This window comes from Trichoplusia ni, chromosome 6 (assembly GCF_003590095.1).
Source record: "Trichoplusia ni isolate ovarian cell line Hi5 chromosome 6, tn1, whole genome shotgun sequence".
NCBI classification, from domain to species: Eukaryota; Metazoa; Arthropoda; class Insecta; order Lepidoptera; family Noctuidae; genus Trichoplusia; species Trichoplusia ni.
This window is the reverse complement of record NC_039483.1, coordinates 1,944,516-1,960,463: the sequence shown is the minus strand read 5'-3', so window position 1 is coordinate 1,960,463 and position 15,948 is coordinate 1,944,516. Positions and strand designations below refer to the sequence as shown.

Genomic DNA, 15,948 nt, shown 5'->3' with positions numbered 1-15,948 from the left:
ACTTGAAGGGAGGGTCGAGCATTGATCACCATGCTACCTCACTGCGGATTGGCGATCCTAGACCAACCAATATTTCGAATTCAGGTTTCCTTCCGTAGAATAATGAGAGAGTAAATCGAACTTTCATAAAGTCACTTTGTCATTTGTCTGGATCGAACCTGCAACCATCAAGCATACAGAGTGGCACCATGACTTTCTTAGATCCAATACATAGATAATAATGTGCACTTCCTGTGGGGGTATGCTGATGCACAATGTTTTCAAAATACCTTTTTCTGGGTCTATGACCATTGATCCACAATAATTTACCTGACATACATTTTCTGTCGTTCTATTATATTTAAGACGACACTTTGCGTCTTGTAAAGGTGGGACATAGCGCTCACAAAGGTCAGGGAAAGTAACCGAACTATTTTGTAGAGCAAAGTAATCACTGCAATGCATGGAACAAGTTGATAACAAAAGTTGTCACTTCGCCTTGGCAACACAAAACTGTACTTAGCAACGCGACTAGCAATATTATTTTATAGATTTTTTCATTCATTTTCTAAGTATATATCTTTAATTATTGCAAGTACAAAATGGCGTGCAACGAGAATGTGATAAAGAATATGGCTCAAGAAATAACACGGAACTGCCAAACTCACAACCTGGTTGTGGATCCGGAGTTTGTTGTGTACCTCATAGACTTGCTACTCCTCAATCCGAAGTATGGTAAACTATTCGCTAAGACTATCAATAGGAACAACTTAGCATACTTTGTAGAGGAATGTGTTACGAAGCTTGAGCGTAAGTACTTCTGCCAATACCTTCTTCATTACTTGAACTAGTAGAAATCTAAACTATAAGTGGCTTTGTGCTAAACATTGGCCACAAGTAGTTTTGTCTTCTTAAAGCTGTTGCAACGGTCAAAGGAACATGAGTGCAATTTTCATCGCCTAAATCAATAGAGACATAGGAACCTACTTATATATTTTTTTATTGTTCGCTCTAGGTGAGTTGGGTCAGTAGGATAAATGTAGTTGATACTTTTATGTAGGGATGTCTTAAAAGTAACTCATAAAACAGAAGGTTAAATTATAGTAGGTACAAAATATTGTGCTCAATTTGGAATAGTGTACCATGGATCCAGTTTATAATACACCACCGAATAATCCTATAAAAATAAATGGTTTTCTGCCAATAAAGACCACGTAGATCAAAAAGCCTAACATTGTTTCCAGGCGGAGGTACAGCCTTAAACACATTAAAGATCCAGTTTATCTTGCAAACGAATTACGACAAACTCCAGCACTTGATCGACAAGCACCTGAAGACCATACAGAAGTGCTTGCAGCCCCTCCACTCGGAGATCCTGGACGCCGATCCTGATCCGACGAATGAGGCTGAGATGAAGAAGCTATTCCGCAAGATATCCATCTACATCATACTTGCAAGTGGGCTGGGGAACCCTGGCTATATTATTGTAAGTTACTTGAAGACGTTGGCTTACTTTGTCAGGAGTGGAAGAGGGACGGCACTATTTAACTTGTACCTAGTGCGCCTTCTCGCTTCCAAAGTTGCAACTGTTTTTACTTTATGAAGTAATGATCTTTTCCAATATAAGGGTTGTTTTTTAACATCATTAGCTATAAAATGTTCCACTGCAGATAAAGGCCTTCTTTTCCTCCTTCCAAATATCTTATTCCATGGTAATCAGGGACTAGTATACTACGACAGAATAACGTTCATTCCGTCATCTTCCCTGCTCAAACTTCGAGCGCTAGTTTCCCAATGAATTGCAATGTGGGATCCTAAGAAGACAACAATTTATTCTATACCTGCCTATCATCTGTAACTTTGTCAGACTTTAAAAGAAGGCATGGCGGCGTTAGAGAGCGTGTTCTTGCTGGACGACCTGAAGACATTCGTAAGCCTCCCGCGATCTGAGAAGAGCCTTCAGTTGGAGGACCTGCTGGCCCTCGTGTCCGGGGTCCGGCTCTTCAACAGGGACTGCAAGAAAGGGGGAGAGGGGATACCCGACCGTGAGTAATATGGGATTTTGTAAGACGTACAGTACTCACACATACACCTTAGGCAGCGGGCCGACTTTGATAATATAACACATTCTTAGCCTTAGGCAACGGTCCCTCATTGATAATGATATTACACATTTTCATGAATGTGAATATAGTTAGATAGGGTGAAAGTAATTTTTGTTATGTTACGTTGAATGCACGAGAGAGAGTCGAGTGATATTAATAGGTCACACCGCCAAACCCTCAGTGCTCAACGTGACCCTGGATCGGGTAATACGAGCATTTGTGTGATCCATGAAAACCTAGCGTTGACTTGACTTGCCTGGTTTTGAAAGAAAAGACTGGTTACCTTAGAAATAATTAAATTACCCGAAAAATTTTCGTTACAGAGTACTGGTAAGAGACTTTCTAAGTATTAAGAATTTTCCATGTTTATCTTAGCTTTTCTGGCAGAGTTGATATGAGTAGGAGCAGAATTAACGAAGTCACTTGTCCCCCAGTTCCCTTCAACCTGGTGGACGCCGGCAAGGCGTGCATGGCATCTCTCTCGCACTCGCTCATCACGGTGATGCAGCGAGTGAACAGGCTGACCACAGCCATCGAGGACACGATCGTCGTGCAGGAGGAGACCGGCAACGTCATCATTGACTTATCCAAGCACCCTGGAATCAGCGAGTATGTTCTGATTTCAATTCTTATTCCGTCCTGTTGTTCTGAAAGAGGAAGTCGCAAAAAAATTTACGTCCTACCTGCCTAATTAGAAAATTCACTAAGTGGTACTTTTCCATACTATTCAATACGAGAGGTAGGTATGGGGAGTATATCTTAGTAAATTTTACCTAAGAAATATGTATACTAACCACACGATTTAGAAATATAACTCCACGTTCTAAAATAAAATTTATAGAAGAGGACTGTGGGAGCATAACAGCACTCTACAGTGAAGATCGATCTCTCTCTCCTCCACAATATATCTATATATATAAGAGGTAGCTTAACCCTCAGCTCCATTTTCCCCCCAGGGAAGATTACCACGAGATCTTCGACCTGCTGGCTTTCAACCGCCAATACGAGGTGTTCATCCGCAAGCTGCTCTCGGACGTCGAGTCTATGACGCAGAAGGGTGCGCAGTATGTGGAGCGAGTGAAGGCGGTGCTGGAGGAACTGCACACGGCTGTCAAGTACAAGGCCGCTGTGCCTGTTGTTAATGTGTTTGTAAGTTTTCTGCCGGTTATAAATGATACCAGATGAAATGGTCTATTGTTTGGCAATGGGCTCTTGGAATTTTAAGGAAAGTTCTGGCAGCGAAATATGTACAAGAACCTTAGTAAAATTGAAAGTGTTATGGTCGCTTTTTGCTATCTCGATATAAGTACCTTCTTCTTGATTGACATTTGCAAGTTCTAGAACTTTGCTGTTCGTGCTTTTACATTGTGTTTTACTTAGGTGCTGTAGAAAAGGTATAAATTTTAGATAATTTATAACCAGAATTAACACATACTTAGTATAGTTTTTATCCCGATTATATGTACTTGTGGAATCATTTATGACTTGCAGCGTTTGGGCCTGTTTGCAACATATATAATAAAATCCTACTAATATCCGACTTCTTCTAATATTGTAAACGCGATAGTTTGTATGTATGGATGTCAAATCCTATTCACGCAAAAATTCAAAATCGTCAACTAAAATCCTCTTTTTCAGCCTCTATTCGCGAAGCTATGGAAGGTGTGGCGAGCGATGCAGAACGTGATGTTCCTGGTGTCCACGGTGAACCGCCTCATGTCCATCCTCGGCAGTATCCAGGACCTGATCAAGATGCCCTATCATTTCCTAGACAAGATGCTGAAAGGGAAACCTGTGGTCTCTGATCATGTGAGTTTGAAAATGATGATATTCAATTCATAATTGGAAACAAAATTCTGAAGTTTTTTTAAAGAAATCCGATGGATGAAAAGTCCGTAATATTCTATATTTGTTGCAACTGGGTGGGACTGTGAAACCATCTCACGAAAATTATAAGAAAAAATTAATGAAGATGATAATGTGACATTTTTATGTAAATTCTATCCACAAAATAAATAATAAAATTTTCCTTGGATATTACACATTCTTTTTTATGGTATCCTCATGCTCTTTCCAGACACGGATGACCTATCGTCCGAGTACAGAAGACCGCTTGTCTCTGGGTTCCTTGAAAAACTATGTCGCCGGGAGTACCGAGAGCGTTGGCACCAAACCGGCGGAAGTATGTATCTTAAATTATTCATAAATAGTCAAAAGAAGCTATATAACCACTAATAATCACTGGCAATGGCTGGGCTAACAGCGTCCCAAAGCCACCCGATGCTTCATGGGCCGACTTGAGTCTACGTGCGGAAAATCGAGCCTATCACCAGTTACCAGTAACCACTGACAACCGGTTGACTCAGATTTATTACTTTAGCTGCAGAAATATAATTAACACATACCTAAACATTAGTAAACAGCATGCACAATTCGTGTGCTGTGGAGTTTGTTGCGCCGTTTCTTCCTCACAGCTGGAGTACTAGAAAGCGGTGAGTAGTGAGCGATATGAGGTGTTCTCTGATCTTGATTTTCTTATTTGTGTCTTAGTTCCTAGGCTTCTGCGCGTTATGCCTGAGCGCGGGCGCGCTGGTGCCTAGCAACATGAAGATCGGACTGATCAAGGCGAAGGGAGGCTGCTACGGGTTCTGCAGCGTCAAGATGGCTGCTAGGTTCAGCAAGGACCCAGAGAGGTATGGACTATTCAGCCTGGACTATAGCCCTGTGGACTATCAAGTTTATAAATGCTATAGGTAGGCCTCATCACTGACTTCGGGTAGAACCAAAATGACTTACTATACTATAGGAGAAGGCATTAATCATATCCAATAACTCATTATTGGGACTGGGAATCAGACTACCTTAATTAAACACATGAATTCTTCTGAAAAGTTAATGAACGCCAATTTAGGACTTTTTTTTGGATTCCGTTTATATGCCATTGTTCATTGACTATCGTTGCTGGTCAGATAATCCCAATCAATACGCATAATTAAGGTTCTTAATCATGAGCCCTTACTCCGGTTGGGTCCGAAACTAGTCGAGCAATCTCGATAAATCTTTTAACGATTAGTACAAGTTTTAAGTACTAACAATTTTCCCGTAGGTACATAAACGAGGTGCTGAATTACGCCCGCAACAACCCTCACCTCATCAACTTACTTAACATCGTTGAGAACGTGTTCAACGTCAAGGATATTGACGATCTGGTCGTCATACGTGTTCCGAAAAGTAAGTCTCTTTTAGATTAGAAGTTTCAATTAGATTAGAAGTTGCTTGCTAGTTTTCGATTGAAAAACTCTTTAAAGTTGCAACGGATTGGTCAGGAAGCCAAACCGACTGCGCCAGACGTGTTGCTGGTTGGATCCCCGCGTAGGACAAGGGTTTGTGCGATCCACGAATGCTTGCCCTAATTCTGGGTGTTTATGTGCATGTGACTTGAATGTTTGTGAAACACACAAGGATTTAACTGCTGAATGCAGTTGTGCCTAACCAGTTTTGTAGGTGTCGATGGCGAGAATTAGAGTCCACGCCAGGAAGTCTATACCCGCTTTTGAAGGAGGTATCTGTGCTGTATAAAAAACATTGATCTTTTTACGTTAAAGTTTTTAAAATATATCAGCTAAGAACAGAGAATCGTGGAAGGATTTGGGCTAGGCCTTTGCCCAGCAGTGGGGCACAGTAGACTAGATTTGAAACGGATCGGAAATCGGAAATTTAGGCAAAGATTTCACGATGTGATAGTATTTGTCGTTGCTCATAAGACTGTTATCCTTACAGTCAAGGTGTTCGACAAGGACATTCAGACGGAGGACCACCCGGTCGAATCGTATAAAGAGAAGAACTACACGTCGGACCTCTGGGAGTGGAAGAGGAGGGCTTGCCAGTGGGTGCGTATTGAACAAAACTTAAATGATACTGGTATTGTATACGTGAAAGTGTTTGTACGAATGGGATATCTGTGACACGGAGATCACGCAAAAACCACTGGACAAATTTGGACGAAATTTGGTACCTACATAATCGCACTATGCCTAGATGGGTCAAAAACTGGCTAATCACAACACTTGTAAAAGATGGCAGATTCACAGAAATGACTTGACAAAGAGTTTTGATTTTTGAAGTCGTATTTAATTATTTTATTTTATCAAATCCCCAGGCTTCGATAGTAAACTGTCAAACGCATTCGACTCAAACATACTACAGCCACCTTCGCTCTGAGGTCCACTGTCAAACTGTGGAGCCGAGGGACAAGTGTCTCCAGACCAAGAAGGATACGGGCATGAACACCGTCCCGTGGAACACGTACATATGGGGTCTGCGAGGACAGAAGGGCTGTGTCCAACACACCATGAAGATGAAACAACGGACCTCGTTGCCGAAACCAAGAGGTATATATTCAGATATCGATTTACAAGTCGAACAGTTACGTTTAGTGCCAAAATGAATTATGTTATTTGATAGCACAAAGCAATAGATAAAGTTAGGTTTATTTTGGCACAACCGACATTTTAAATTTTTAATGTCACTTGTGACGCTTTTTTTTAAATATAGCCCAATCACAGACTACTATAAAGTGGCACAGATTATACCCAAAGCAAACAATGATCGCAGGTTTTCATTCAGACTTTAGGGTAGTTGACTACTTTATTCTATCTTGATTTTTATTCTCGGGCTATAATAGTTTTTTTGTTCTAACAGAGGAGACCACTATGCGTTTGCCCTGTCTGGAATTCAGAGACAGTTCAACTGACGTGTTGACGATGCAGAGCCATTGTTACTAAATAGTTCAAAGAGCCAAGATTATCTATTAAGAGTCGTTTTTACTCTAGTAAAGTAAATAAATTTAGTAACGTCATATGTTAGTCACTTTTCTAAAATAAAAGTAAATGCGTCGTCACGTCACTATTTTGATAGATTTGCAATCGTAGTATATTTTGTCGATCTAAATATTTGTAAAGATTTTGAGCACGTCGCACAGTGGGCTGAAAATAACGTTTCATGGACATTCAAATTTTTTTTCCAATTTGACGTGTTTCTTTATTGGAATCTGTTAAAACATGCTTCTTATTGATATGTTTTAAATATAAAGTCATAGATCATAGCGAAAGGCACACTTTTGATTTTTTTTTCAAAAACTTTGTATGGGGAAAACCATAAAATAAGCTATATCTCAGCTGTCGCGTGAGTGCGCGTTATTTTCTTTCACATGATTATTGCTCTATTTTTTTGCAAAATTTTGACGTATTGCACCACGCTCGCGAAAGTGCGATTTCTGAGAAAAAAAATATTGAAAAATATATATATTTTCCTTTGAAAAATTCGTAAATTTATTAAAAAAATACCTATATATCTCTAAAAATTATAACATTAGCGGCCATAAACAACTTCAGTGCTGTTTAGCTCTTCTCAATTTTATAATAATGAACAATATGCGGCTAAATATGTATCAGAGAAATATGTTTTTTACATAATTTGTTTATGACACACGGTCTGGGATACCAGACCCTTTTAAAACAATGGATAAATATCAGTAAGTACCTATTGTTGCCATATGATTTCGTTGCCATCGGTCAGATTTAATGGAACTAATGAGGTTATGAACACACTGGAATCATCATTTCCATCTTCCATTTTCTGTTTATACCTGCTTTGGTTCGATGAACCATCAAAACCCCACTTGGACACTAAAATAAGGTAATTTTTTTCGACACACACAGGTAAACTTTTCAAAATTCTTGTTACTGTTAAATCTAGAAGAGCTTGAAGGGAAATTTTGGCTGCTGTATCCGTCACTGTAATTGTTTTTTTTGTCAGGATAACAATGAGATTTAGCTTGCTGTAGCTTACAGTATGACGGATACAAGTCTGACACACCTTCTCGAATTTCCCTTAGTGTTATATATTGCCACTTGGACAATTTTAAGGATAAAAACATACCAAGTGCTTTCTCTGGTGTAAAAACATGCTTGGGATATGCTTTTTTTGGTAAACGAGTTTAACTTTTCAGCAGCTTCTGGGTGTTTCATCATAAACTCAATAACAGAAGCCATATTGTTCAAACCTTCTTGTCTCATCATTCGCACAGCAGCATATGCAAGCTCACTGGACTCACAGTCTCTTTGATTTTCAGTCCTTCTTTTCTTTTGTTTTATTCCTAAATCTTGAAATGGTTTTCGAAGCAAACGCTTCATACTTGTCTGTGCTTCAGTTGACGAAGATGTAGAAGGGACTGGACATTCGAGGGTGATATGAGATTCAGACGCCACAACATCTGATGCCTTCGGTTCTGCAATGCAACTTGGCCAATCAATATCACACTGAAGCCAGTCTTCATATTCGCTCGCTCGCTTCGTGGGGTTTTGATGGTTCATCGAACCAAAGCAGGTATAAACAGAAAATGGAAGATGGAAATGATGATTCCAGTGTGTTCATAACCTCATTAGTTCCATTAAATCTGACCGATGGCAACGAAATCATATGGCAACAATAGGTACTTACTGATATTTATCCATTGTTTTAAAAGGGTCTGGTATCCCAGACCGTGTGTCATAAACAAATTATGTAAAAAACATATTTCTCTGATACATATTTAGCCGCATATTGTTCATTATTATAAAATTGAGAAGAGCTAAACAGCACTGAAGTTGTTTATGGCCGCTAATGTTATAATTTTTAGAGATATATAGGTATTTTTTTAATAAATTTACGAATTTTTCAAAGGAAAATATATATATTTTTCAATATTTTTTTTCTCAGAAATCGCACTTTCGCGAGCGTGGTGCAATACGTCAAAATTTTGCAAAAAAATAGAGCAATAATCATGTGAAAGAAAATAACGCGCACTCACGCGACAGCTGAGATATAGCTTATTTTATGGTTTTCCCCATACAAAGTTTTTGAAAAAAAAATCAAAAGTGTGCCTTTCGCTATGATCTATGACTTTATATTTAAAACATATCAATAAGAAGCATGTTTTAACAGATTCCAATAAAGAAACACGTCAAATTGGAAAAAAAATTTGAATGTCCATGAAACGTTATTTTCAGCCCACTGTGCGTCGTGTTATTTCTAAAAGTATTGTTATTGTGATATTTTTATGAAGAAATCATTGGGCCAAAATCGGCGAATGCGCGCGTTTTTTTAAAGCCTCATGTGACTTAATTTACGAGTGACATGTTTTATAGCTAATTTTTATTAATAACAGCTTAGACGTTCAAACATTATTAAATACCAAACATTAATGTTCAATTGTAACGTGTAGAATCGAGATCTTAGGGTCTACTTATAACTATTTATGCTTTAGGTCAGGATACATTACTTAAAGCTGTTATTGATTATTTTAATATTTTTTCTTTATTTTATATAACATTATTTAATATTTCTACGTTTATTTATCTAACTATATTCTTTTCTCATGCATTTTAAAATATACACAAATATGTACATAAAAACAAAATTTAATTTAAAAAAAATTAGGCACCATAAGCATAGAATTCTTAAGTCACTCGTAATTATAGTCACGTGGATGTTTTTAAATATCAATCGAAACTTTTTGAAAATTGTATTCTTAGGAGAATCTTATTTCTATATATTGTCAAAGTGTGACGTGATCGTTCTTGTATAGGGTAGATATATCGTAGGAGTCACAGGTTTGTTAATTAGTATAGTTTATATTATTTGTACTTGAGTATTAGTTTAGTATAATATATCTAGTTGTATACCTAAGTTACACTTCATTTAAGTAATAAAACTGTTTAAAGAAGCTGTTGTTTTCTTTAATAACCCTTTTCTAAAAGCCACAAACGTCAACAAATCAAGGACTTTTTGCACTATTTAAATCGCTCTATAATGTTCACCAACATTCAGTTACTTCTAAAATGAGTCAACTACCCTAGGGGCTTCGACACTAGGTAGGTAAAGTCAATCCATAAAGTTTAGGTTTTGAAACTTAATGTTTTCAACCTCTAACTGTACTGGAAACCTAGTGGTTTAGATCGCTACTAAAACTTTCATTACAATTGCGGGTTCGATTACCGCATGGGACAAAAATGCAGGTCAATTATCACAAACGATGCTGTATTCTTAGTATTATATTCTAAGATATTAGAAATATAAAATAACAAAATAGGTACGGCTAAGGCCTAGTCATTAGGTACTAGGTCTTCTGCGAAACTGGTTCAAATTTAGGTTTTAGATACCTCTCCACAATTAGGAATTGCCCTAACGACTTTTGTGGAAGTGAGATGCCATTATATGCTGTGTATCGTGTTGTCCCGCTTCCACTATCGCAGTGATGGTGGTTTGTGCCTTGGCCCCAATTCTGCTATGCGCAATGGCCGACGAATGAATGGAAATTGTATTAAATTGGCACAACTCGTATAGAAAGTTTTTTCTGACACAATAAGCGGAAATTCAGTAAGGGTGGAACACTCACGGTCCAATATAAATTTCCAATTATTGTGTTGGCAAAATTCTTAAAAGAATAGGAATAGTTTCAAATTTAATTCATCGGCCATTGTAAATAATAGAATCGGGGCCCTGTGATCGGGATGCCTCTCCATAATTAGTCATTATAATCTGGAAAACAGAAGGCATGATCCAGAAGGCAGTGAAAGAGAGACACCATTCTATGATGGTATCGTGTTGTCCCACTGCCATTACCGCAGATATGTGCCTGATGTCTGTCGTTTCCCTCTCAGTGCATCCAGTGACGCGTTGCTCGTGGCCCTGCGTCGGCGCCTCGTCTGAAAGTTCTAACGATTCGTTCGGGAGCGACGGAAGAGACTTCTATTTCCCCGTCGGCAGTCCTTCCGACTCCTATTCCAACTGACGCCGTTTTGTCGTCTGTTAATTGTGCTTATTTCCTTATAATAAATAGTGATTTTGTTCAATTGTGTCTCTTTATTTTAGATTTTACAATTTTAATTTGTATACACTTAAAACAAAACTGAACTAGATTTGGTTTGAGTACATAAAATTGCTCGGAGTTTGATAAACAAGCAAATAAATTATAATTAAATGAAAAGTACTCCCGTACTTAAATTAAAAGGATGTTAATCAGAAATGCATGTATAAAATGGCCAAGGTTGCGTAATTGTCCTGTTAAAATTAACTCTACACGATGCTACGTGCTTTTTTAAATCGTTAAAAAATATCAGTAATCCACATGATTATTGTTTCAAGTTTAAACTGTAGTTAATTATTCGCTAGTCTATGGATTATCTAAAAAAAACACAAATTTATTTAATTTAACATATTTATAATTGTTTTTCCATATTCGAGCTTGTCTTATAACATACATATTTTTTAAATTATATTTATCGCCGTAAACGTATGAAGGTATCTCTTGCCTCCCTGGCTAGGGCTACGTCATCAGCTCGTAGTTTCAGTGACGCAGCCTCTTCACGTAACGCCACCAACGTGTTGACTGATGTGGAGAGTGACGTAGGCAAGATGGCGTCTGGTACTGACAGCTTCGAGAATTTCGACTGCAAAAGAATAGCGAGTGCTTTTAGAATAGACCGAACGAAACCCACTTATTACTACGGGAGTCGTATTAGATAGAAAAATAAGTCGAGGAATACATTTGTGTTCCTTTCTTTTAGTAATGTTATACATTCAGAAAAGTCGGTAACATAAAATTTAGTTACGGTAATAAAATATGAATGTTCTTAATCTGAAAAACGGAGACTATCTGACCAACTACAGAAAATACACTTAATTTGTTCTAGTGTCTTGATTTTGCATTAAAAACTTGCCTCTATAAATAGGCTTATTCTACGCAACTTCTGCGTCTTCAACGAAAGCATCAGCATAAACCTAACTATGGAGAAGAAATAATGTAATCTCTTCACATTGCCATGAGACAGGAAATTGAGCAAATGAAATGAAGACAAATATGTATATCTACCTGCTGTCAATTTACCTCACCAATATGGCGGCATAATATAAATAGCGATATGCGGCAATAATGGATATAAATTATAATAAACCTACAAATAAAAAGAAACATAAAATGCATTACTAACCTTAGCCTTCTCAAAGTTCTCCTCATACGAAGCCACTTTCTGCTTCATCTGCCTGATGAAATCCTGAATATTATCGGGACTCGGGTTCTGTCCCGCCAGAAATTCTTGCGAGCTTTGCAACTCTTTCCTCAGACCATCCAAAAACATGTTATTACGGTCTATTTGCGCTTGCAACTTCATATTTCTCTGTTTTAATTTTAATATCTCGTACTCATCTTCTAGATTTTCTGACAGTTCTTTTGTTTGGTGTAGAGATATAACGATAGGGTCTAGTTCTTCGATATCCAATGCTTGCTGTGTTTCGGCGGCCTGATGGAGTAACTGCTGGCATTTTTGAGGTAAAGATTCAATGGATATGTTGAGTTTCGATAATATCTCTGTTGTTAGGCCAGCTAGAAGCAATAAAATATTCATGTAAATAGATGATGTATTTAGGGTAGAAATGAACTACCTAATAAGAATTAAAATGACACATGTAGAAGTCTTTTCTACGTTCTCTGCAAGCATTTCTTACTGTCGACGGTTATAACTTTAATCAATAATGTTAAATATTGCTACAGATTGCTTATTGCAGCATTGCAGAGACACACAAATCAAAGCTGTGTTCGTACACAAACAACGTCAGAGTTCAGACAAGGGCACCGCGCACACATGACATCACGCGCAAATATGAGTTGTATTAACTATACTGTTTTTTTTTTTTATAATTTTTACCTAACTAGTTACAGTGGGGTTACGTTTTTCGAGTGTATTTGTGTATGCTTGTTTCTAGATCATAGAACCTATCAACCTAACCCAGGGGTTACAAATTTGATAAGATGATTAAAGGCCGATTTTTCAATCGCCAGATAACTTTTATTCGATGAATATATTTGACGCTTTGACAGCTTTTGTATAGAAAATATGTCAAACGGCCATATTTATTCCTCAGATAAAAGTTATCTGACGATTGAAAAATCCGGCTTAAGTTGAATAATTCAACCGTCATTGCACATGTGAGATGAGCAGTGTTACCAGTGCAGGGAAAGACTATTAAAATAAAAAAACAATAGTTTGGTTGTAGCTGTAACTTCAATAAATTTTAATTTACCTTATTGACAGATTTCAGTTAGTTAGAACAGTTACTTTTATGGCATTTTACAATAAAGACAGTCAAAATATTCATAAAAACATACTGTAATTTTATAATTTAAGTCACTGCCTTTAACACTGGAAATTGTACTAAACTTTCAATCTTTCTTGCAACATTCATGAGCAAATCTTCGGACAGTGGTGGACCCATAAGCTGGAGTGATAATGGCATCCTGTTCTCGGACAGTTTGATGGGTATTGAAATAGCGGGAATCCCAGCCATGTTGGCAGGCTGCGTGCAGTAATCCTGTAAAGCACATTGATCCCTGTTGGTTCTCTGAGAAAAGTCTTCAAATAAAGGAGCATCCGTCAGAGTGGTGGGCGTCAACAACAAGTCAACTCCATCGACATTGTGAAATACTTTCTGAAAATCTTGTACGATAAGCCTTCTCAGTTTGAGAGTTTTTATGAAGTACTTTACATAGTTCTTTGTTAATAAGAAATAGTTCCCAGCTAGGATTCTGGACCGGACAACATTGTTGAAGCCCCTATGCCTAGTAGTAGCGTATAATTCTTCAGTAGAGGATGTAGCGCTTGCCCTGAGGCCATATTGTACGCCGTCATACCGTGCCATGTTACTCGCAACTTCGCATTGATTTAATATGTAGTAGACGGCTATGGATATATTTGTGTGTGGTAAGGACACAGACTTTACTATTGCCTTTTCGTTTTCCAGCAGATCTGTTACATAACTCCATGTCTCCAACACTTCTCTGCTCATACCCTTACAGTAGTATTCTTTCGGAATGCCAATCCTAACAGAAGACAAGTCAATATCCCTTAATGTGATGGGATTGTAAACTCTTTTGATAGTTGTGGAGTCATTTTTATCAGGTCCAGCAATTGCATTCAACACCATTGTTGCATCATCAACTGTCCTTGCTAAGATGCCTGGCACATCCATGGAGTTCACTAATGGTATTAAGCCATATCTAGACACAAGTCCATATGATGGTTTGAGGCCAACAACACCACATAGAGCAGCAGGATTGCGAGTGGATCCTCCAGTGTCGGATCCTATAGCTGCCAAGCAGGACCCCGAGCACACTGCGGCCGCACTGCCGCCAGAGCTGCCGCCCGCGATTCTCCACTTGTCCTTGTCGTACGACCACGGGTTCCGGGTAGGCCCGAACACGGAGTCCACTGTCCCGGAGCCCATGGCGAACTCGTCAAGGTTACACTTGCCGATCAAACAGGCACCCGCGCGTCTCAGTCTGGAGTATACAGTGGCATCGTACGTCGGCACGAAGTTCTTCAGCATCTCCGACGCGCACGTAGTCGCTATATTGCTGGTACAAAAATTATCTTTGATACCAACTGTAACACCATCCAATAGTTTTGGCTTTTTGTAGATATAAAACCTCTTTTCACTCTCGATGCTATGGGTTTCGGCAACATCCTCTGTTATTGTTACGTATGCGTTCAATTCTTTGGTTTGCTTGGCTCTCTGAAGACTTAAATCAACGAAACTTGTGGGTGTCAAAATTTTGTCGGCATATGATTTCTGAATTTCTCTTATTGTGTACGAAGTTAATTTATTCATGTTATGTTTTTGTGATTTTTTTTAAGAACAAATACAAAATTACATAGCCATAGGTTATCAACAATTTTTTACAGCTGATGACAATACGACAAAATTGTAAAACATGCCGTCAATGTACAAAACGTCAAATAGAAAAAGTCTCCGACATCGTAGTCAAGCTGTAGGAACATTACGCATACTTTTAAAACAAAAACTTACCGATGGCAATGCGTTCCTGGGTTTCACGCTGAATTAAACTTGAATGGATTCTATCATGTTCCACGTTATTTGTGGAAACAGTCTTCATTTTAGTCAAAGTAATTGTTGAATTTGAATTATAAACAAAGTCAGTTATAGTATGACAACAAAACAGCGCCACGCTTAGGCGGTGGTTTTTGACGGTACTATAAAATGCGTTTTGTTTCACTATAACTCACTATTCCCATCTAAATTAATAAATAAATGGAGCTAAATCAAATCTTGTTTGGAAGCATTACAATATTTAAGAGAGACAATTTTGTAGGCATAAACATAACCCTGTGAGGCATATTTCATGATCATGCCGAAAAGCCGTATTGGCTGTATGGTCAGGATTTCAAAGCTTTAAAGTTTTTTGAAATGACGTTAGTGATGTATTTTATCGATAAATAATATCGATATTGGTGAGACTAATGGCTTTAATCCAAATACGTAGGAAATAAAAACCATGAAAAGTTGTTTCTTATGAGATGAAAAAAGGGTCACGTTCTGAATCTAAACCAAATAAGGTCGAACTGTACTATGATTACGTATGTATTTCTTTTTTAATATAATAATGTACTTATTTAAAATCCTCTTTAACAATATTAACCTATAGTAATTTATATAATATCTCAGATGGGAAATGGATATTTTGTGCGGGTACCTACCCGCACTTGCAAATAAAATACCTATGTTAAAATAAAAAAGTTACATTTGAACGGATGGTCCAAACTCAGTTAAAAAAGAATTTTGATATCATTAACGGCATACTAAAAGATGTAAAAACTATCTGCCATTCATTCTTTATCGTTCTTATAATTAATTAGTATTTTGTACTATTTTGCAGTACCTACCGCAATAAGTAAAACCCAAGTAAATAACAGGATTCCACTTGAAAACGGTATTAAAAAAACACACAAATCCTTAAAGTTTTTAGGAT

General features: G+C 37.7%; 3 protein-coding genes across 4 annotated transcripts; 1 reads left to right on the top strand and 2 right to left on the bottom strand.

Annotated features, from left to right (window-relative positions):
* Positions 1-7: 7 nt before the first annotated feature.
* Positions 8-10,975, top strand: LOC113495400 (cilia- and flagella-associated protein 206-like). 2 transcript variants are annotated; one of them, XM_026874098.1, is made up of 12 exons: positions 8-789; positions 1,224-1,465; positions 1,847-2,024; positions 2,519-2,693; positions 3,041-3,233; positions 3,723-3,893; positions 4,162-4,266; positions 4,635-4,777; positions 5,191-5,315; positions 5,865-5,974; positions 6,244-6,475; positions 10,787-10,975. In XM_026874098.1, exons 1-12 carry the CDS (start codon positions 582-584, stop codon positions 10,915-10,917), a joined length of 2,013 nt encoding a protein of 670 aa, XP_026729899.1. In that variant the 5' UTR covers positions 8-581; the 3' UTR covers positions 10,918-10,975. The 2 variants fall into 2 exon arrangements, with proteins under 2 accessions (XP_026729899.1, XP_026729900.1); XM_026874099.1 differs by lacking the exon at positions 10,787-10,975 and adding an exon at positions 6,786-7,055.
* A 350-nt stretch (positions 10,976-11,325) lies between these two features.
* On the bottom strand, positions 11,326-15,159 carry LOC113495007. The gene is made up of 3 exons (XM_026873566.1): positions 14,988-15,159; positions 12,116-12,507; positions 11,326-11,575 (listed from the first exon to the last, which is right to left on the bottom strand). Exons 1-3 carry the CDS (start codon positions 15,073-15,075, stop codon positions 11,405-11,407), a joined length of 651 nt encoding a protein of 216 aa, XP_026729367.1. The 5' UTR covers positions 15,076-15,159; the 3' UTR covers positions 11,326-11,404.
* LOC113495005 (glutamyl-tRNA(Gln) amidotransferase subunit A, mitochondrial-like) lies at positions 13,168-14,940 on the bottom strand. The gene has a single exon (XM_026873565.1). It carries the CDS (start codon positions 14,787-14,789, stop codon positions 13,305-13,307), a length of 1,485 nt encoding a protein of 494 aa, XP_026729366.1. The 5' UTR covers positions 14,790-14,940; the 3' UTR covers positions 13,168-13,304.
* Positions 15,160-15,948: the final 789 nt, after the last annotated feature.